The sequence below is a fragment of the Acinonyx jubatus genome, chromosome E1 (genome assembly GCF_027475565.1).
Source record: "Acinonyx jubatus isolate Ajub_Pintada_27869175 chromosome E1, VMU_Ajub_asm_v1.0, whole genome shotgun sequence".
Taxonomy (NCBI): domain Eukaryota; kingdom Metazoa; phylum Chordata; class Mammalia; order Carnivora; family Felidae; genus Acinonyx; species Acinonyx jubatus.
In genome coordinates, this window is record NC_069397.1 from 47,563,506 (window position 1) to 47,585,252 (window position 21,747).

At 38.4% G+C, this 21,747-nt stretch overlaps 1 protein-coding gene across 13 annotated transcripts in view; it reads left to right on the forward strand.

Annotated features, from left to right (window-relative positions):
• CEP112 (centrosomal protein 112) overlaps positions 1-21,747 on the forward strand; it is a 468,883-nt gene that overhangs the window by 72,899 nt on the left and 374,237 nt on the right. For all 13 annotated transcript variants that reach the window (XR_003416799.2, XR_008294088.1, XM_027048061.2 and 10 more), the window contains 3 exons: positions 14,177-14,263; positions 16,937-17,036; positions 20,426-20,544. Coding sequence is in view for 11 of the 13 variants with exons in the window: in XM_027048061.2 (XP_026903862.2) it covers positions 14,177-14,263; positions 16,937-17,036; positions 20,426-20,544 (306 nt within the window). In the remaining 2 variants the exon portion in view is untranslated. The remainder of the gene's footprint in view (positions 1-14,176; positions 14,264-16,936; positions 17,037-20,425; positions 20,545-21,747) is intronic.

Genomic DNA, 21,747 nt, shown 5'->3' on the forward strand with positions numbered 1-21,747 from the left:
GTACTTCTACGTGTACATAAGTAAAGTACAAAGAGAATACGGATGTGACTACAAAGTTTAATTGTTTTATTCGGCAGACATTATGAGAAAAGCCCCTAAAACTTGTATTTCCGTTCCAGGAAAGAAGCAAAGAAAGTATAGTGAAAACCAGCTACAGGGCCCTGTGGAATTTAAAGTGATACGAGGTATATCGAGAAGGAAAAATTGCTGGTTTCTGGGAAGCTTGGGGACGACTTGACGGGGAAAGTGACACCTGAGTCACGAGATGTTAACAGGAAGAGAAGACATGGAAGTAGGAACCCAGAGTGTGTGTGTTTAGCTGGAGCTCATAGACCCCTTGGCTGGTGGTACAGGGAAAAGACAAGGAAGGGAGTGTGGTAAAATCACACATGCATGTTGCCCAGGGAGCTACAGAAGTATGCCTTTTCCACAACTGTGCTTGAGGAAGGTGAATGAGCAGTGGGGTCTCGGGGGGTCAGTGGGGTGGGGGAGGAGAGTGAGGCATCTGCAGTGAAGAGGCTGTCTGACGGCGGAGGTGTGGGTGCGCGGGGAACTCTGTAGGGCGGTAACAGAATGTGGTGACTCGGGGGATGTTGAGGGTCAGGGACAAGGAGGAGTCAAAGATAAGGCACCTGTTTGTACGTAGTGAGTATTATTTTGTACTGAGTGTTGAATTGTACTGCAGCGACGTCCAACTGGAGGCGGCTAGGAGGTGGTAGAAACTAGGAAAGACCCGGGTCCTGGAGACGGACAGTAGTGACTCAATTGCGTGCGAGATCAGAGTGAAACTCACCAAAGGCAAATGTTTACTTTTAGTGAAGGCGGCTCTGGGGCACATTGGAAGAATGGGATGATGAAGAGGAGACAGAGAAATACTCTCCAGATCGAGGGGAGCCCCCGAACAGCACAGGGTCACAGAAGCTGAGGAAAAAAAGACGGTCCTAGTGCGAATCACGGAGACAAAAGCATGGAATTTACCCTTAGATTTGGTGATCCAAGGGGCTTTTGGAGGAAGAATGATAATTATGTCACAAGGTGACCTTTGAGATGGCAGTTTTAATGAAAGGTGAAAGGCAAATGATGAAGGGAAGAAGTGGAAATACAGAATGTGGAATACATGTGGAGTGAAAGGGTCATCAGTTAAAAATGAGAAGGAAAAGAGAAAAACCAATGATACTCTGGTGAAAGCTCATATATTTTTTAAATAGCAATTCCTGCTGGTAACTCTTGTTTTGTGTGTGTTTATTTATTTTGAGAGAGAGAGGGAGAGAGAGAGAGAGCGTGACCGCGACCACGAGCCGGGGAGGGGCAGAGAGAAAGGGAGAGAGAGGATCCCAAGCAGGCTCTGCACTGTCCGCACAGAGCCCAACGTGGGGCTCAAACTCACAAACTGCGAGATTATGGCCTGAGCCAAAATCAAGAGTTGGAGGCTTACCCGACTGAGCCACCCAGGTGCCTCTCTGCTGGTAACTCTGAATTGGTCTTTAAAAAAAAAAAAATCAAATATTAATTTAATCAATCTAGTAAATAAGTATCACTGAGGAAAGTGTGTGTAAAGGTCTACAAACGGTAGGAGCTCTTAATTTATTTACCAAAATTAAAAGAAGTCTTTAGGGAACAAAAGTCGAATCACAGCATGTTTTAAGAGTGTCAGTGACTTGTGGTTGTGGGCCCGTCCCTTCTTTCCTCCTCAGTTGTGCCGGGTTTTCTGTCCCAGGCTAGCGCTTCTTATTAAAACCGTAGGATTGTTTAGTTAGAGAGCATCTTACTTTCCTTTCTTGAGTCCTGTCTACATTTTGAGCTGGTTAAAGTAGGTGAACACTCCTGTTTTAAAAGCTACTTACCTTTATTTAGCTTGAGTTCATTGGGAGTATGAACTCAGGCTTTGTACCTCTCTGGCCTGGTGACCTTGAGCAGGTACCTCTTTGTGCTTTAATGAGTCAATATGGATACATTATTATTAACTAAAATCCAGGATTTACTTTAAATATATGTAGTTATATATGTAGTATATATGTAGTTCTATAGTTTTGTGGGTTTTGAAAAATGTATAATGTCACATGTCTGCCATTCTAGTATCATATAGAATAATATGCCCTAAAAATCGCTATTTTTAAAATGGACTTGCCAATGTCATTTTGAGGATTACTTGAAATAATGAAATAATGCAGGTAAATTGTTAGGAACAGAGCTTTGCAAATAGGTTATAATCAATCCAATGTTTCTTGTTTTTCTGCTTCTGCAATTTCTTTTCTTTTTTAATGCTTATTTACTTATTTTGAGAGAGGGAGAGAGCAGAGGAGGGGCAGAGAGAGAGGGAGAGAGACAGAATCTCAAGCAGACGCCATACTGTCAGCGCAGAGCCCAGTGTGGAGCTCGATCCCACAAACGGTGAACCGTGACCTGAGCCGAAATCAAGAGCCGGGCGTTCAACCGACAGCCCCCCAGGCGCCCCTGTATATCTTTCTTTGTGAAGTATTTGTTTCATGCTATTACACTGAAAAAGAAATAAGGTTATTTGCCACTTTATTATTAAGTTGTAAGAGTTCTTTTAAATTGGGGATACAAATCAATATTTTATATTCTAGATACTTTTAATATTCTGGATATAAAATATATTTTTCTACTCTGGATATAAATGGAAAAACTTTGTTCTTTGGTACATACATAATTAGGATGTCTTCTTAATATCACTGGGATGAATTCCCTTATCACTGTAAAATATCCTCTTTTATAGCAGTCTTTGTCTTGGCTTGCATGAGCATGGCATATCTTTTTGTATCCTTTAATTTTCGATCGATTTGTGCATTTATATTTAAAACAGAGTAATGGTAGACAACATATAGTGGGGCCATTCTTTAAAAAAGTAGCCTTAACAGTCTCTGTCTCATTATTTGGAATTGTTAGTTCGTTTCAATTTAATGTAATTATTGATATGGCTGGTTGGCTTTAAGTGTACTTTCTTGGTATTTGTTGCCATCATTACTTCCCCCCCATCCCCCACTCCTTTATTGTCCTATTTTCAGCTATTCATTTAAAAAGTTATTTCATTTAAATTTTTCTATTGAGGGGAGCCTGGGTGGCCCAGTCGTTTGAGCGTCAGACTTTGGCTCAGGTCATGATCTCACGGTTCGTGGGGTCGGGCCCCGCGTCGGGCTCTGTGCTGACCACTCAGAGCCTGGAGCCTGCTTCGGATTCTGTGTTCTCCCTCTCTCTCTGCCCCTCCCCTGCTCATGCTCTGTCTCTCTCTGTCTCAAAAATAAATAAACATAAAAAAAAACCAAAAAACAAAGAAAGAGACACTCCCTTTATAAAAAAAAAATAAAAAAAATTTTCTGTTGAATTCTTAACTTATATATCCCTTGATAGTTTTCTTTATTGGTTGTTCTAGGGCTAAAAATGTGCATCCTGACCCTGTCAAGGTCTACGTAGAGTCCGTAAGGAACCGCTTCACGCTGGACCTTTCCCACACTCTGCTTCCCACGTTGCAAATCTAACAATTAAAAAATAGTATCATTCAGTTTAACCCTGTCCCGATTCCCTGTGCTATTGTTGACAAAGATCTGCATGCATTAAACCCCACCTTCCAGTGTCGTTACTGTTACTTTAAATAGATGTCTTTTGAGGACATTGTAAGAGAAAAACACTCTGGTGTGTTTATGCACTTATTTACTATTTCAAGTACTCTGCGTTCTTCTGTATCTGAGTTTGTATCTGGTGTAATTTCCTTTCATCCTCAGGAACATCTTTTATTACTTCTTGTGGTACAGTTCTAATAGTGACAGCCTCCGTCAACGTTTCTTTTATCTGAAATGTTTTTTCTTTTCCCCTCTTAGCACTTCTAAGATATTGCTCCTTTGTCCTCTGGCCTCTATTGTTTCTCACGAGCAGCAGGCAGTCATTCTTATTATTGTTCCCCTGTAGATAATGTCTCTTTTCTTCTGGCTGTTTTTAAAACTTTCTCTTTCTCTTTGGTTTTCAGTAGTGAGACTATACACACCTGGATGTTGTTTTCTTTGTATTTATCCCGCTTAAGAGTTCACGGAGCATCTTGGATCTCTGAGTTAGTGTTTTTTATTTTTTATCAAACTTGGGAAGTTTTGGGCCATTATTTCTTTAAATATTGCCCTCTCTTTTCTAATTGCCCTCTTTAGGTGTATTTAGACTCTTTGATTTTTGTCCCACAGGTTCTTTAAGTTTTGTTTATTTTTTCATTAATTCTTCAATCTTTTTTTCTCTCAGGTCATTGGGTTAGATAATTTCTATTGATGTGTCATAAAATTTACAGACACTTTCTTCTGCCATTTCAAATGTACTGTTAAGCTTATCAAGGGATCCCCCCCTCACCTTTCAGTTATTATAATTTTGCATCCTGGAATTTCTGCTTATTTCCTTCTTACATTTCCACTTTGCTGCTGAGATTCCTTATCTCTTCTCTCATTACAATAAATTTTTCTTTAATTTTTTGAATATATTTTCCCCTGCTTCTTTCAAGTATTTATATTAACCGCTTTAAAGTCATGTATGCTAAGTAGGTTCATCTTGGGCCTTATTAACTCCTTTCATGTATTTGTTCTTGCCTATAGACACTTTTATTTTTTTCATGTTTATTAATTTCTGCATGAAGGACATTGTGGACGATACATTTTAGAGACCTCTAGATTCCGTGGTCTTCCTCCATAGAATAGTGATTTTTGTTGTTGTTGTTCTGGTGGACTGTTCAGTTATTGGGCAATTACCTCTACCTTGTGTAAACTTGGTTTTGCATTCTATTAAGGCAAATATATGGAAAGCCAAAGATATTTCCCAAACTCCTCCAATATGGTGGGCTCTAATCTACAAACCCTGTCTCTTCTGAGGATCTTATAAAGGTTTGCTTTTAGGTTTTATTGGACAGGTTAAAGCCTAAAGTGTGGCCTTTGTGGTGTTTCAGCTGGATGCCCAGGTATTTCCAAGTTGTTAGGAAGGTGTCTCCACAATTTGGGCTGGGCCTTCAGTATCTCACGGCACTGTTTAATCTGTGGTAGCCATTATATTTCCTAATTATAGCAGCCATGCATTGTTATTTACCTAGTGCCTGCACCCAGTGCGGCTCATGCACACTCGCATCCCAGCCCATGGTCAAGGACTGGCAGGGGTCCCTATTGGCAGTTCTCACTTCCCTAGTGCCCTCTACTTAGGATTCCAGCTTCTTCAACTGTCCTGAACTCTGACCTTTGCCTTTCCGGTTCAGTAGAGCTTTGGGACTTTGCTTAGAACTCCAGTTGTGCCCATGCAGTGAGCCAGAATGGTAGTGGGGCTCGGCTTATGAGGATGACAGTATTGCACTATTTTCTTTCTTTTGTCTTTTTCTTTTTTTGTGAGGAAGAGAGAGAGAGAGAGAGAGAGACGGAGAGAGGGAGAGGATGAGGGGCAGAAGGAGAGGGGAGCCAGAGAATCTTAAGGAAGCTTCATGCCCAGTGCGGTGCCCGATGTGATGCTCGATCTCACAACCCTGAGATCATGACCTGAGCCAAAATCAAGAGTTAGTCGCTTAACTGACTGAGCCCTCCCAGGCGCCGCCCTGCATTTCCTGTTTTCTAATACCAGGAATGGGTACCTCATCTATTTTATCCCGTTCTGTGGTTGTTAACAGTGGGAGGTGAGTTTGGTACTAGTTACTCCATTATAGCCTGAAGTAGAGCTCCATGGTTCTTAAGTTGAAATCAACAGTGTAATTACTGAGCCCAGTGAAAGAAAACTTAAATGTTGTTAGGAGTCAGACTTACTGGGAGGTCAAACAGATTAGTAGTGTTATATCCTATCTTTCAATGTCAGTCTTTGTGTAAGCCTGTTTACTGCTTTTTCATATGCATATAGGTATGTGTATATAGGTGCACACATATGTACATACATCTCTATATCTATATTTATATGTTTATCTATATACATCTCTATAAATCTATGTATCTATATTTGTATCCTGTATTGTGTTTATATATGGTGCTAGAAAGATTGTTTCTGTAGTCTAATCATGATAATTTATCATGAATCATGCATGCCCTAGAGGCAGAAATATAGAGCTATTCTATGGTATCAAGATAAGAGTTTCCAGAAAAGAGAAACTCCTTTATTGTTTCTGAGATATTCTTATTCTTATTCTTATTATTATTATTTTAGAATGGTAGTGGAGAAACTTTTTTTTTAATACCACCCTTATAATAACTTGGTGTTCACTCTCTCTCTTTTTTTTTTTTTAATTTTATTTTTTTAATTTACATCCAAATAGTTAGCATCTAGTGCAACAGTGACTTCAGGGGCAGATTCCTTAATGCCGCTTGTCCATTTAGCCCATCCCCCCTCCCACACGCTCTCCAATAACCTTCTGTTTGTTCTCCATATTTAAGAGTCTCTTGTGTTTTGTCCCCCTCCTCGTTTTTATATTATTTTTGCTTCCCTTCCCTTATGTTCATCTGTTCTGTGTGTTAAAGTCCTCATATGAATGAAGTCCTATGATATTTGTCTTTCTCTGACTAATTTTGCTTAGCATAATACCCTCTAGTTCCTTCCACGTAGTTGCAGATGGCAAGATTTCATTCTTTTTGATCACCGAGTAATACTCCATTGTATATACACACCACATCTTCTTTGCCCATTTATCCATCGATGGACATTTGGGCTCCTTCCGTACTTTGGCTGTTGTAGATAGCGCTGCTATAAACATGGGGGTGCATGTTCCCTTTCAAAACAGCACACCTGTATCCCTTGGATGAAGACCTAGTAGTGCAATTGCTGGGTCGTAGGGTAGTTCTATTTTTAATTTTTTGAGGAACCTCCATACTGTTCTCCAGAGTGGCTGCACCAGTTTGCATTCCCAACAGCAGTGTAAAAGAGATCCTCTTTCCCCGCATCCTTGCCAACATCTGTTGTTGCCTGAGTTGTTAACGTTAGCCATTCTGACAGGTGTGAAGTGGTAACTCAGTGTGATTTTGATTTGTATTTCTCTGATGATGAGTGATGTTGAGCTTTTTTTCATGTGTCAGTTGGCCATCTGGCTGTCTTCTTTGGAGAAGTGTCTATTCATGTCTGTGCCCATTTCTTCACTGGATTATTTGTGTTTTGGGTGTTGAGTTTGATAAGTTCTTTATAGATTTTGGATACTAACCCTTTATCTGATATGTCACTTGCAAGTATCTTCTTCCATTCTGTCGGTTGCCTTTTAGTTTTGCTGATTGTTTCCTTCGCTGTGCAGAAGCTTTTTATTTTGATGAGGTCCCAGTAGTTCATTTTTGCTTTTGTTTCCCTTGCCTCCAGAGACGTGGTCAGTAAGAAGTTGCTGCGGCTAAGGTCAAAGAGGTTTTTGCCTGCTTTCTCCTCTAGAATTTTGATGGCTTCCTGTCTTACGTTTAGATCTTTCATCCATTTTGAGTTTATTTTTGTGTCTGGTGTAAGACAGTGGTCCACGTTCATTTTTCTGCATGTCGCTGTCCGGTTTTCCCAGCACCATTTGCTGAAGAGACTGTCTTTTTTTCCATTGGATACTCTTTCCTGCTTTGTCAAAGATTAGTCGGCCATACGTTTGTGGGTCCATTTCTGGGTCCTCTATTCTGTTCCATTGATCTGAGTGTGTTTTTGTGCCAGTAGCATATTGTCTTGATGATTACAGCTTTGTAATACAGCTTGAAGTCCAGAAATGTGATGCCTCCTGCTTTGGTTTTCTTTTTCAAGATTGCTTTGGCTATTTGGAGTCTTTTCTGGTTCCATACAAATTTTAGGATTGTTTGTTCTAGCTCTGTGAAGAATTCTGGTGTTACTTTGATAGGGATTGCATTGAATACGTAGATTGCTTTGGGTAGTATTGACATTTTAACAATATTCGCTCTTCTAATCCAGGAGCATGGAATATTTTTCCATTTTTTGTGTTTTCTTCAATTTCTTTCATAAGCTTTCTATAGTTTTTAGTGTGTAGCTTTTCCCCTCTTTGGTTAGATTTAATCCTAGGTATTTTATGGTTTTTGGTGCTGTTGTAAATGGGATTGATTCCTTGATTTCTCTTTCTGTTGCTTCATCGTTGGTGTATAGGAATACAACCGATTTCTGTGCATTGATTTTGTATCTTGCAACTTTGCTGAATTCATGAATCAGTTCTAGCAGTTTTTTGGTGGAATCTTTTGGGGTTTCCATATAGAGTATCATGTCATCTGGGAAGAGTGAAAGTTTGACCTCCTCCTCGCCGATTTGGATGCCTTTTATTTCTTTTTGTTGTCTGACTGCTGAGGCTAAGACTTCCAATACTATGTTGAATAACAGTGGCGAGAGTGGACATCCCTGTCTTGTTCCTGACCTTAGCGGGAGGGCTCTCAGTTTTTCCCCAGTGAGGACGATATTAGCGTTGGGTCTTTCGTATATGGCTTTTATGATCTTGAGGTATGATCCCTCTCTCCCTACTTTGTTGAGGGTTTTCAAGAAAGGATGCTGTATTTTGTCAAATGCTTTCTCTGCATCTATTGAGAGGATCATGTGGTTCTTGTCCTTTCTTTTATTAATGTGATGAATTACATTGATTGTTTTACGGATATTGAACCAGCCCTGCATCCCAGGTATAAATCCCACTTGGTCGTGGTGAATAATTTTTTTAATGTAATGTTGGATCCGGTTGGCTAATATCTTGTTAAGGATTTTTGCATCCATGTTCATCAGGGAAATTTGTCTATAGTTCTCCTGGTGTTCACTCTCTTAACCAAGTTATCAAATGTTACATTGGCAATATGGGGACAAACCAACCTTTTCCTAATAAGATGGAATGAAAAAGGATATAACATCACATTAGTGTTAATCCTGTGAAAATCGAGTAAGTCTAGTCATCTGGAAGCATCAGACAAATCCAAACTGAGGGACTTTCAGTAACTGGCTATACTCTTCAGAAATGTCAAGATCAAGAAACACAAAGAAAGACTATTCCAAATTAAAGGAGATACAGTTGATATGATAACTAAGGGCAGTGCGTGCTCCTGAATTGGATCTTGGACTAAAAAAATAGCTATAAAGGGCATTATTGTGATAATCAATAAAGCTTGACTACAGATTGTGCATTAAGTAATCTTATTGTGTTACATTACATTTCCTGATTTCGATAAGGGCTGTGATGTTAAAAGACAGCATCTTTGTTTTAAGGAAATATACACTGAGTTTTTTAGGGATAAAGAAACACGGCATCTCTAGCTTTCTCACAGATGGTTCTGAAAATAGTTTTATGTACATCTGTAAGTAGATATAGATACAAAAAATTGATACAGCACATCGGGCCAAATACAAACAGCTTGTGAATCTGGGTAGAGGGCATATGGGAGCTCCTTGTACTATTATTGCAAATTTTCTTTAAGTTTAATATTATACCAAAGTAAAAAGTTACAGCAGAAAAATCAAATAGTGATACATCTCTAGGTTGCAAGAACAGAGATCCATCAAGCTTACCTAAAATAAAAAGGGGTACAGAGACTTTCAAATTCAAGTATGCCTAGTTTCATGGAGACTATTAGGGCCTGAGTTTGCTTACTTCATGTTTCAGATGCCGTGTGGTTTCTACTCTTTGCAGTCGTGGTGCATTTGCTTTGCTCTCTTCTGTATACTGGATTTATCTGCTTTCTCTTGGTTGTTGCCCCTCTAGAAATTGTTCCTCAAAGTTGCTAACTTGCTGTCTTACTTGAGATTCTTGAGAGAAATATCATCGTTATTCTCTAGCTAATGCATTGCTTAAACGTATATCAGGTGTTTATTCTTAATCGGGTCACAGGATTGAGGTGGAACAGATGGAGAAGGTGGGTTGAAACATGCAACATAGTTCTATGGCGTTTAGGGCTTTCCCTCACAAGCCTACGGTGTAATAAATTCTCTTGAAGGCACTATGGAAAGATACGGCAGTGAACTGTGTCTCCTGTATCCGCCCAGCTTGCTTATATTGCTTTTTGAGTTTACTTTTCAATAAACTCCTAAAATGCTTCTGTTGAGGATCTCCACGTGAACTTGGATCACCCAATCCCCTGTCTGCTAAAATGAGGAAGAAGTATGATGGGAGTTAGAGGCAAGAGAATGGAAACATTCAGAATTTCTTTCTTTTGTATAGTAAATGGATGACTGCTTCCCTCCCCACTACTGAGTGTTTAAAAAATCATGAGTCTGTGTTAACTTTTGTTGTCAAACTTTTAAGTTTCATTTGACTATGTTGATTTGATCATGCATGTTTATCTTAAGTTCAGATTCATTATTTAAAAACAATTTTTTAAAATTTTATTTAAATCCAAGTTAGTTAACATATAGTGTGATAATGATTTCAGGAATGGAATGTAGTGATTCATCACTTACATATAACACCCGGTGCTCATCAGTGCTCTCCTTAATGCCCATCCCCCCACCCAACACCCCACCAACAACCCTCAGTTTGTTCTCTGTATTTAAGAGTCTCTTATGGTTTGTCTCTTTGTCTGTTTTTATATTATTTTTTGCTTCCCTTCCCTTATGTTCATCTGTTTTGTATCTTAAATCCCACCTATGAGTAAAGTCATACATTTGTCTTTCTCTGTCTGACTTATTGCGCTTAGCATAATACACTCTAGTTCTATCCATATTGTTGCAAATGGCAACATTTCATTCTTTTTGATTGCTGAGTAATATTCCATTGTGTGTGTGTGTGCACATACATACCACATCTTCTTTATCCATTCAACCATTGATGGACATTTGGGCTCTTTCCATACTTTGGTTATTGTCGATAGCACTGCTATAAACATTGGGGTGCATGTGCCCCTTCGAATCGGCACACCTATATCCTTTGGATAAATACCTAGTAGTGCAATTGCTGGGGCGTAAGCTAGTTCTATTTTTACTTTTTTGAGGACCCTCCAGACTGTTTTTCAGAGTGGCTGCTCCAGTTTCCCACCAGCTGTGCAAAACGGTTCCTCTTTTTTCTGCATCCTCGCCAACATCTGTGGCTTCCTGAGTTGTTAATTTTAGCCATTCTGACAGGTGTTTTGGTTTGTATTTCCCTGATGACAGTGATGTTGAGCATCTCTTCATGTGTCTGTTAGCCATCTGGATGTCTTCTTTAGAAAATTGTCTGTTCAAGTCTTTTGCCCACTTCTTCAGTGGATTATTTGTTTTTTGGGTGTTGAGCTTAAGTTCGTTATAGATTTTTGGATACGAACCCATCATCTGATGTGTCATTTGCAAATATCTTCTCCCATTGCATCAGTTGCCTTTTAGTTTTGTTGATTGTTTCCTTCGCTGTGCAGAAGCTTTTTATCTTGATGAGGTCCCAATAATTCCTTTTTGCTTTTGTTTCCCTTGTATCTGAAGACATGTCTAGTAAGAAGTTGCTGTGGCCAAGGTCAAAGAGTTTGTTGCCTGTTTTCTCCTCTAGGATTTTGATGGCTTCCTGTCTTACATTTAGATCTTTCATCCATTTTGAGTTTATTTTTGTGTCTGGTGTAAGAAAGTGGTCCACGTTCATTTTTCTGCATGTCGCTGTCCGGTTTTCCCAGCACCATTTGCTGAAGAGACTGTCTTTTTTTCCATTGGATACTCTTTCCTGCTTTGTCAAAGATTAGTCGGCCATACGTTTGTGGGTCCATTTCTGGGTCCTCTATTCTGTTCCATTGATCTGAGTGTGTTTTTGTGCCAGTAGCATATTGTCTTGATGATTACAGCTTTGTAATACAGCTTGAAGTCCAGAATTGTGATGCCTCCTGCTTTGGTTTTCTTTTTCAACATTACTTTGGCTATTTGGAGTCTTTTCTTATTCCATACAAATTTTAGGATTATTTGTTCTAGCTCTGTGAAGAATTCTGGTGTTATTTTGATAGGGATTGCATTGAATACGTAGATTGCTTTGGGTAGTATTGACATTTTAACAATATTTGCTCTTCTAATCCAGGAGCATGGGATATTTTTCAATTTCTTTGTGTCTTGTTCACTTTTTTTTCATAAACTTTCTATTGTTTTCAGGTTGTAGATCTTTTACCTCATTGGTTAAGTTTATTCCTAGGTTGGGGTGCCTCGGTGGCTCAGTTGGTTGAGCATCCGACTTCGGCCCAGGTCATGATCTCATGATTTGTGAGTTCGAGCCCCATGTCAGGCTCTGCGCTGGCAGGTCAGAGCTTGGAGCCTACTTGGGATTTTTTGTCTCCCGGTCTCTCTTTGCCTCTCCCCTGCTCACGCTCTGTCAATCTCTCTCTCAAAAAAAAAAAAAGTTTATTCCTAGGTATTTTGTGGTTTTCAGTGCAATTGTAAATGGGATAGATTCCTTGATTTCTCTTTCTGCTGCTTCATTATTGGTGTATAGAAATGCCACAGATTTCTGTACGTTAATTTTATATTCTGTGACTTTGCTGAATTCATGTAGTAATTCTAGTGGTATTTTGGTGGAGTCTTTTGGGTTTTCCAAATAGAGTATCATGTCATGTGGGAAGAGTGAAAGTTTGACTTCTCCCTTGTGATTTGAATGCCTTTTCTTTCTTTTTTGTTGTCTGATTGCTGAGGCTAGAACTTCAAACACTACGTTGAACAACAGTGGTGAGAGGGGACATCGCTGTCATGTTCCTGACCTTAGGGGTTATTACTTTTTTTTTAATGTCTATTTATTTTGAGAGAGACAGAGAGAGAGAGCGAGAGAGCGATTATTTATTTTGAGAGAGAGTGAGCGAGCAGGGGAGGGGCAGAGAGAGTGGGAGAGAAGGAATCCCAAGCAGGCTCCTCACTGTCAGGCCAGAGCCTGATGTGGGACTTGATCCCATGAACTGTGCGATCATGACTTGAGCTGAGATTAAAAGTTGGATGCTTAAACTACGGAGCCACCCAGGCACCCCAGATTCATTACTTTTTTGAAACAGGAATTGAAATATATAAAGTATATTTCAAAAATTTCCAAGAGATTATTTTGACAGTATATTTCTAATATTATAACAGAAAATTTTCCTGAAGGTTGTAGACTAATTTTTTTGAGTACCTACTTTGTGTCCTGAGTATAGTTACTTAAATGATATTACTGAAAATAGGGGCACCTTGGTAGCTTAGTCGGCTAAGCATCTGCCTTCGGCTCAGGTCATGATCTCACAGCTCATGAGTTCAGGCCCCGCGTCGGGCTCTGTGCTGACAGCTCACAGCCTGGAGCCTGCTTCGGATTCTGCCCGTCCCTCTCTCTCTGCCCCTCCCCCGCTCATGCTCCGTCTCTCTCTGTTTCTCAAAACTGAATAAATGTTTAAAAAAAAAGTTAAAAAAAAGGTATTACTGAAAATAAGCTTCACAACTCATTGAGGCGAGTTTGACTAGCAGGAAAGGAAATAGAATCTCAAAGGGTGACTTTCCCAAAGTCACAATAGTTAATATAGTGGCATTAAAATCCAAAGTAGAAATGAGGTCTGTTAGACTCCGATGTATACACTCTTGCAAATGGTAAGGAATCCGGTGTTCAAATACTTTCACAGTTTGAGATAATCAGTTTTATGTTATTTGTCTTAAAACATGTCACTATTATTTTTTTAATTCTGAGATGCACCCATTATTATCAACAATTTGGTCACATTTTGGCTGGTTTTGCTCAGAGCGCTGGTACAGTGTCTGTTGGTTTTAGGAGGATAAAAGGAGTTGTTAATGAATGCTTAAAAGTGACTTCCTTGAGGTAGTTGGGGTCTGTGATTCCAGGAGACAGAACTGGAGAATCTTTTAGGAGAAATGTACAGTTATCAGTGATATGCCCAAATTGTGGACATCCACTCTCAAATTGTCACATTCAAGTATGGAGGTAAATAAGAGTAGTTTTAATGAACATGTAGCTATGAGAAAAGACAAAAAGTAAAAAGGTTGATTCGAGACCACATTAAAAATAGTAAGCAAAGGCTAAACCATTGGCTTTAGAAAAATTTCAGATGACTTTTTTTAGGGGTGGAGTGGGGTGGGGATAACTGGTAAATCTGTATTTAGTACTCTCAATGTTGTCTGTCAAGTGAAATTTACTTGAAGCACTTAACTTAGCTTGGAAGTAATCAAAGAATGTAACCAACATGTTGGTAAAGTGATGTGATTTGCTAGACCGGTGGCTAGAAGGAAAATGTGGAGAAGGACACTTTCACATCAGGAATTATTTTCATTGAGTGGGAGACTTTTGCCAAAGGGAAATAACACCTTTGAAATTTTTTTCTTGAAGTTGGACATAAAAACAAAAATGATAGAAGCCAAATACCACGAGGAGAAGCTGAAACTGCAGCAGAAACATGATGCCGATGTTCAGAAGGTAGGCTCTCTACCGTTTATTCTTTCATTAACATTGAATACTCAGAATATTCTAGGTCTTGTGACCATCCATCCCATCGTCCACTGATTAAATAGTCGTTATAAATAGGATTTGCTTAATTAGTATTTTGGCCAAAGTCGGATCTTTATACTTCACTTTCTAAACAAATGTGTTTATGTAAATCCTTATAGTTGCCACTACCTTGAGTTCTTCCTCTGTTGTGTGAAGGTTGGCCTTCTTAGAGTCCTTATTCTGCATTCTAGCATTACCTTTCGTAAAAGCTGAAGTAAGACATCAACTGTACACACTAGTGTTTGTTTTAGTCTGATATTCTTTTTGGTTTTCTGGAAATTAAAATTTGCTTTTTAATTTAAAAAGGAACTTTTGGGGGCGTCTGGGTGGCTCAGTCGGTTGAGCGTCCGACTTCGGCTCAGGTCATGGTCTCGCAGTCTGTGAGTTCGAGCCCCGCGTCGGGCTCTCTGCTGACAGCTCAGAGCCTGGAGCCTGCTTTGGATTTGTGTCTCCCTCTCTCTCTGCCCCTCCCCTGCTCATGCTCTGTCTCTCTCTGTCTCAGAAATAAATAAATATTTTTTAAAAATTAAAAAAAAAAATAAAAAAATAAAAAGGAACTTTTGGATTTAGTTCTGTTTGTAATAGACTGCATGCATTGTGTTGGTAGCACTGAATGTACGCTTCTTTTTTCCAGTAGCTCATTGGGATGTATGCCTTTCTGTGTTTCCATTTGTATTTTTAAAGAAAACTTATTTTTATTCTTAATGAGCACAGCAATAATAATCAATTTATGGTTATCCTACATGGCATTTGAGTGGTTAGCATATTTTAGTATTGATTTCAAAAATTGAGTGATATATACATCTATATTTCAATGCATAAAGACTAATCCAAATTGAAACTTGGCATTTACTGTTGCACCACTAAGCCTGATTCTGCGTCACAAAACTGAGTGACAGAGATGGTGGCAGAGAGTTGAAGCCACATATCACATATCCAAGCTTTCTTAAAAGCTGAAAATATATTCATATTTAGTCAGGTGCCTATTTGGCTCATTTTCTTTCAAAGCAACAAGAAGGAAACCACTGATTGAAAATTAGAAAGAGAAAAAATATTGAATCCTTTTCCTTCTTCTTTCTTCTTTCCCATTCACATTTTGAAGGCCAGTATTACTTTCTGCTCTTAGTAGAATTTTACTTTAGCTCAAATTGGTTAGATAAAAACAGCTATCACAAATATGTTAGAGATTTGGTAATGTAATTTTAATAGAACATAATATATATCCAAATGAAATGGAATCTATTGATGTATAAGATAAATAAATACAAAAATATATTTGGAAAAATCACAGTAATAGAGTTTGAACTAGGCTTCTTGGTATGTCCGTTACAAAGATCAGTTCTAAGAACAACATTTAATAATAAAATTCTTTCCAGGAATTTCTCCTTTAAAATAAATTCTGCATGAAAAAAGAAAGCAATGCAACTAGTTTGAAATGCCAGGTAAAATATAAATAAAATCCTTGACCTTACGCCAGGTTTGGAAAGTATATTCCTCAGTTTGTTGCTTGAATGGCATTTTCTAAGTGTCAGGAATCAGGGAGGAATAAAATTAGAGTGTTTTATCTGTTTGTGTACATTCTTTTCCTTTTTTGCTTTTTTGTGGACTTCAGGATCAAACTAGCTTCTTTTCTATTTACCAATCATTCTTAGAGGTGGAACTAAAACCATGAAAGGTAAAGTAAAATGCTGGTAATAAAAGCACTAAGAAAAGGCTGGTGAGACGTTGGTGAACAACTTTCCCTGCCAATATTTTTTAAGCTGAATTTGAGTGTACAGGAAATATACTCCAACCGTACGAAAAGTGGATATTCATACTCTTGCCTCAATTTGGTTTTCTTTTTTCCCCTTTGTTAGCACATTTTTTGTTCTACTTGCTAACTACTGCATTTAGGTTATTTCTCGTGTGTGTGTGTGTGTGTGTGTGTGTGTGTGTGTGTGTATGTGTGTGTGTGTAGATGTATTTAGGAGTATAAAATCATGATTCAACCCTAATAAATGATTCATTTAAAACTTCTGACACAATACAATTAATGATGTAAAATATTCATGTAATTTTTGACTTATTTTGAACTGACTTTTTTTGATTCATAATAGCAAAGCTAGATCTAAAAGAAGCCTATTACAGGTCATCTTCCCATGTGTCTGGGGATTTTTGTTATTGTGCATGAAAATGAAAGGACACCAGAGGGAGGATCCAGGGGTCCGCTCATCTGAAGGTGTCCTGTCCCAGTGCAGTGGAGGGGGGTGGGGGAAGGGTGGATTGTGCTGTGCCAGCCAAGTTTCTGATGGCTTCTCTATGCTTCTTTATGACACACTTTAATCTCTGAATTATATTTTAGAGAATCAATTTATTATTTATGTTCTCCTTGAAAACTGATACATGAAAATTGAAAGCTGATGACATATTTCTTTCAGTAATCAATTATTTTAGTATATTTTATATTTTCTCAATGCCCTAGAAGATAGTTTTTACATCTTTTTTTTGGAAACCCATTTATGGGATTAAGTGAGACTTAATAAAAAATATTGTGCTTGTTTTAAAAGTTACGTGTTCTCTATATAAAAATAGTTTACTAAAACATTTTAAATTTATTTGCAGATTTTAGAAAGAAAGAATAATGAAATAGAAGAATTGAAAATTTTATACAAAAAGAAACAAAATGAAATGGAGGAGACTGTTAGAAAACTTGAAAAGAAAGGTGATGTATTGTTACATCAACTTTTTGAAAGCATTTCCATTTTATTTTAATGGTTGTATAAAGTAAAATTTTAGTTCTGACCTTTAATATGAGATGGGGATGTTTATATGGGCTTCCATATGACTGAGTCAAAACTGTGTGTGTGTGTGTGTGTGTGTGTGTGCGCGCGTATATATGTGTGTGTATGTCTGTGATATGTTTATATGTGTGTGTGTGGTGTGTGTATGTATGTGTGCGTATGGGGTATGTGGTATGTGTGTGTTTGTGTGTGATGGTGGCAGTGGTGGTTGGTTTGATTAAGCAGTTGGATGAATCTGTCACTACTCTTCTACTTCCTAACTCTCTCTCCATATTGGACTGGAGCGGCCATGGGTCAGTCATAGATTAGAGCTTACTGGCTTTCCCACGGAAGTCTAGGGAAATTATTCCTCTTGGCCTAATAAAATTCATTACATTAAGTATCTACTTTAAGCCTTGTGCTATAGGCTGGTGTTGTGATTGACAGAACAAACATTTAAAAGGTATTCCCCATTTACACTTTCATTACGAAGGAAAAGAAAGCATGTAATCAAGTGTTAAATTGACTATGACTATAGGTTAAAACATTGAACTGCAACAGGCAGTCAGAGAGAGTTTTAAAAATCTGTTGTAGGCAAAGGAACCTTAATGATGGTTTTGTGAGATTTGGTTAGTTGGAGGGAAGGGTTCCAGGTACTGGGGCAAGGATGCTGTGCCGTCCGGTGTGCGAAGGGTGTTGGAGAGCCCTTGAGCTGGAGCAGATGTCCTGTACATTAGGAGAAGGATTGAAAAGGACCAGACAGGGGAGCTTAAGCATGGCCTTGAATTTCAGATTTAGAAGTTCCAAGCTTATCCTGTAGGTGCTGGGGAGTCAGACAAGATTTTTGAGAGGTGAGCTTTAGACCCTCATGTTTTAGGAGGAGTAGCCTGGTAATGGTGAGTGTGACAAACAAGATGAGGCTGGTTTCTAGCCTGTTATAATAGAGGTGGCGTGGAGAGAGAGAGCGAGCGAGTGAGCAAGCGAATTATTCTACTTATTAGAAACATGGGCTCTGATCCCAGCCCTGCCGTTCGATGTCTGCTCTATGACATCCCGAAGTTTCTCGGCTATGGCTTACTCTTTATAAAATGGTGAGGTTGGAATCAATAATGTATAAAGTCCCTTCCAACTCGAGGATGTTCTGCTTCCATGCTTCTGTAACTTGGCATGAGAATACTGGAATGATGGTAGGGCGCTGGGAGGCAGTGAGAGTGGAACTGAAGAAGACATTTTGGAGGATTCGGAGGATTTGGTGAATGGTGAGATAGAATCAATGGGAGAGGTTTCTGTTTCGGCTTTCCGTATAGAACTTGCTCTCTCCCAAACCACCAAACCTGAGTGTATCTGAGAGGATAATGCCCTTGAAATTTAGGGTGGCAATTATATATGTAAGTTACCTAACAAAGCAGATATTTTTAGGTTTATTTCCAGACTTAAATGTTGGTGAAGGTAATTAGACATTTGTTCAGGTTCTTTCGCCAAATATCAGTGGCTACAAAAATAGTTAAAAATTTTTTCTAGGTTTTCGTTTCTTAATGCTGATTCAAACCAGGCAATTTGAACATGCCTGAGATTTCAAAATAATATTTCCTAAGGCTTTTTGAACTGCAAACAGATCTTAGTTTTAATTTTGGAATTGTGAAGTAAAATGCTGTCGATGCTGAAGACTAATATCAGGCTAACCTGGATTCTTTTCTTTTTCCCCTTTTGTGTTGCATGGCTGAGATCTATGTGTGAAATAAGTTTCTCTGTAAATGTTTATGAAAATTTTGCTATCTTAAAGTAAGTGAAGAAGAACATGTTCAATAAGCTAGGAAAGTAGTACATTCAAGTAAAAACACAAGTGAATTTATTTTACCCTCCAGAAGACATGAGTGTATTAAACAAATGTTCACTTAAATCAGCAACAGTATAAATCATTAAAAAATTTTTTTAATGTTTATTTTTGAGAGAGAGGGAGACAGAGTGTGAGTGGGGAGGACAGAGAGAGAGGGAGACACAAAATCAAAGCAGGCTCCAAGCTCTGAGCTGTCAGTACAGAGCCTGATGCGGAGCTCGAACTCACACACCGTGAGATCACGGCCTGAGCTGAAGTCAGATGCTTAACCGACTGAGCCACCCAGGTGCCCCATAAAGCATTTTTAATAAAAAGATAGAAATTTAGATGATTTATAAGGGAAGCGTTTTATATAATTGAAAGCCTGTTTTGTTTCAGTAACACAAACCTTGGCAATCATTTTACTGTATCTAGAAGCGACAGTATATTGAAATGATGAGTTCCTTCATCTATTTATTCAGGACACATCTTTTTGAGTACTTGCCTATGTGACAGTGTTTTGGCCTGTAGATAAAAAGTTGAAATATCTTTCTCCTTAGGAGATAGGCAAGTAAACCATTATAACATATAAAGTAATAAGTGATTTATTGGAGAAATGGATGAGGTTCCCTGGGAATAAAGAGGAGTTTCTTTCTGCCCCAGCAAGGGGAGGAATCTGGTTGGTGAACGGTTCATAAAGAGGGTGATACCCGAGGGGCACTTGGATGGCTCAGTTGGGTAAGCGTCCAACTCTTGATCTCAGGTCTTGATCTCATAGGTCGTGGGATCGAGCCCGGTGTCAGGCTCTGGGCTGACAGTGCAGAGCCTGCTTGAGAGTCTCTCTCTGCTCCTCCCCCACTTGCTCATACACACACACTCTCTGTCTTTCAAAAACTAATTAAACATTAAAAAAAGAGTAGAAGGTGATACTCAAATTAAGACTAAGGATAAGTAGGGGTTTTTCAGTAAGAAAGAGATGGGCATTCTGGGTAATAAATGATCACAGTTAGGCAGAGAATAGATGAAAGAACATGGCCTCAGGAAGCTGTGGGTAGGTTGGTGTGTTTACAATACAAGTTTAAAAATATGGAAGTGGTGAGAAATATGGCAGGAAATAGATCATGAGGAGCTGTTTTCCATATTAGAGATTTTTGGTTTTTATGTTTTAGGTGAGGGAAGTTGTAGAAAGATTTCAAGTCTGAGAGTAACAGTGCTGCGTTTGCACTGTAGAAAGGTCTCTTCAAAGCCACGGAGTACCTATTGGAAGGAAATGATATAGAGGCCAGCACACTGTTAAAATTGTCTAGGGAGTGAGTAGTAACGGATTCAACCAATTCTGTGGTGATAGAAATGGAGAGAAAGCGAGGAAAGAATAAGAGATCCTTCAGAAAAGACAGTTGAGAAGAGTTGCAGAAAAATGGAATTATCTATTAACTGGCAAACCTTATTTTTTGTCATCAGACTCTGATGAGGTAGCTAGAATTGGTTTAACTATGTTTTCATCATTTTTGACAGTTCAGATCCTTATACGTGACTGTCAAGTTATCAGAGAGACCAAAGAAAACCAGATTACAGAGCTAAAAAAGATATGTGAACAGAGTACTGAATCTCTGAATAATGACTGGGAAAAAAAGGTAAGCGACATAAGATGGTAATGGAAAATACAAAGGTATACGCTTGAAAGTAATATATTTAATTATAAAAATATATTCACAGAATATACAGAAAAGTATGAAAAAAGAAAATAAGATAACTTAAAATTCAGGCCCAACTGTCTAGAAATAGCTACTGTTCATGTTTTGGTATATTCTAGAAGTATAATGGTTTATAAAGTAGGTTTCACTTAGAAAACTTACTTTTGACTAATTCCTGAATTTCATGTTCTGAAATCTTTGTCATAGCTTATAGATTTTAAGGAAAATTAGTAGGGGAAAAACCACAGGATAATTTTTGGAAATTATACCTTTTTAATTTTGGATTTTGGCCATTGGATCATTTCTTTTCTGAAATTTCGGATAATACAATATTTATAGTATAAACTTATTTTTGATGTAAACAAAATTAGTAGCGCATGGGTTTTTCTTGGAGGAGCATTTAATTTAATTAAGGAAATATTTTCATATAATTTAGTAGTGCCAAGAGCAATGTAATAAAAATACTTGTTATGAACGAATCTCACATAGTCATATAGTACTTTGACTTAGGAGCCCTTGACCATTAGTTCAGATTACAATATGTGCTTACAATAAATTAGGTTACTTCTTTTGAGGTATTCCATCATAAAGATAACTCATACTGTTAACTCATATTCTCTCAATAATAGTCACGGTTCAAAACGTTTTACTGAAAGTTATCAGTGCCTTTCTAGGCAGACGCCGTTGGTCTGAAATCTGTCCTGGCAATGGTAGCTTTAGGCCGAGTCTGGGAAGTGCACTGCAGATGTATTACGATGGGGAGAATCCACTCTTTTCTAGTTTTATTTTGTCAATTTATGTGCTTTTTCTCATTCTCACATTTTGGTTTTGTCTTTTTTCCATAAGTTTGGCATATTTTTGTGTTTGTTGCAGGTACATTGCATACAGAACAGGTGTCCTTCCTCCCTTTGTCTGAATTCCCTAGTTCCTTACTTTTCAGTTTAAATTGCCGGGTGTTAGAAGAGAAAAGTCTTCTGCGTTCTACCATGTACAAGGGTACATTTTGTTCCTTTGGCCGGATTAGCAAATCTTTCTTACAGCTACATGGTAATCAGCGGATGTGAAATCCACTGCGAACGTGATTGATGGTCTTTTTTATGAAGTACAATTGCATGTAAATCTGGGCCGATGGGAAAATGTGGT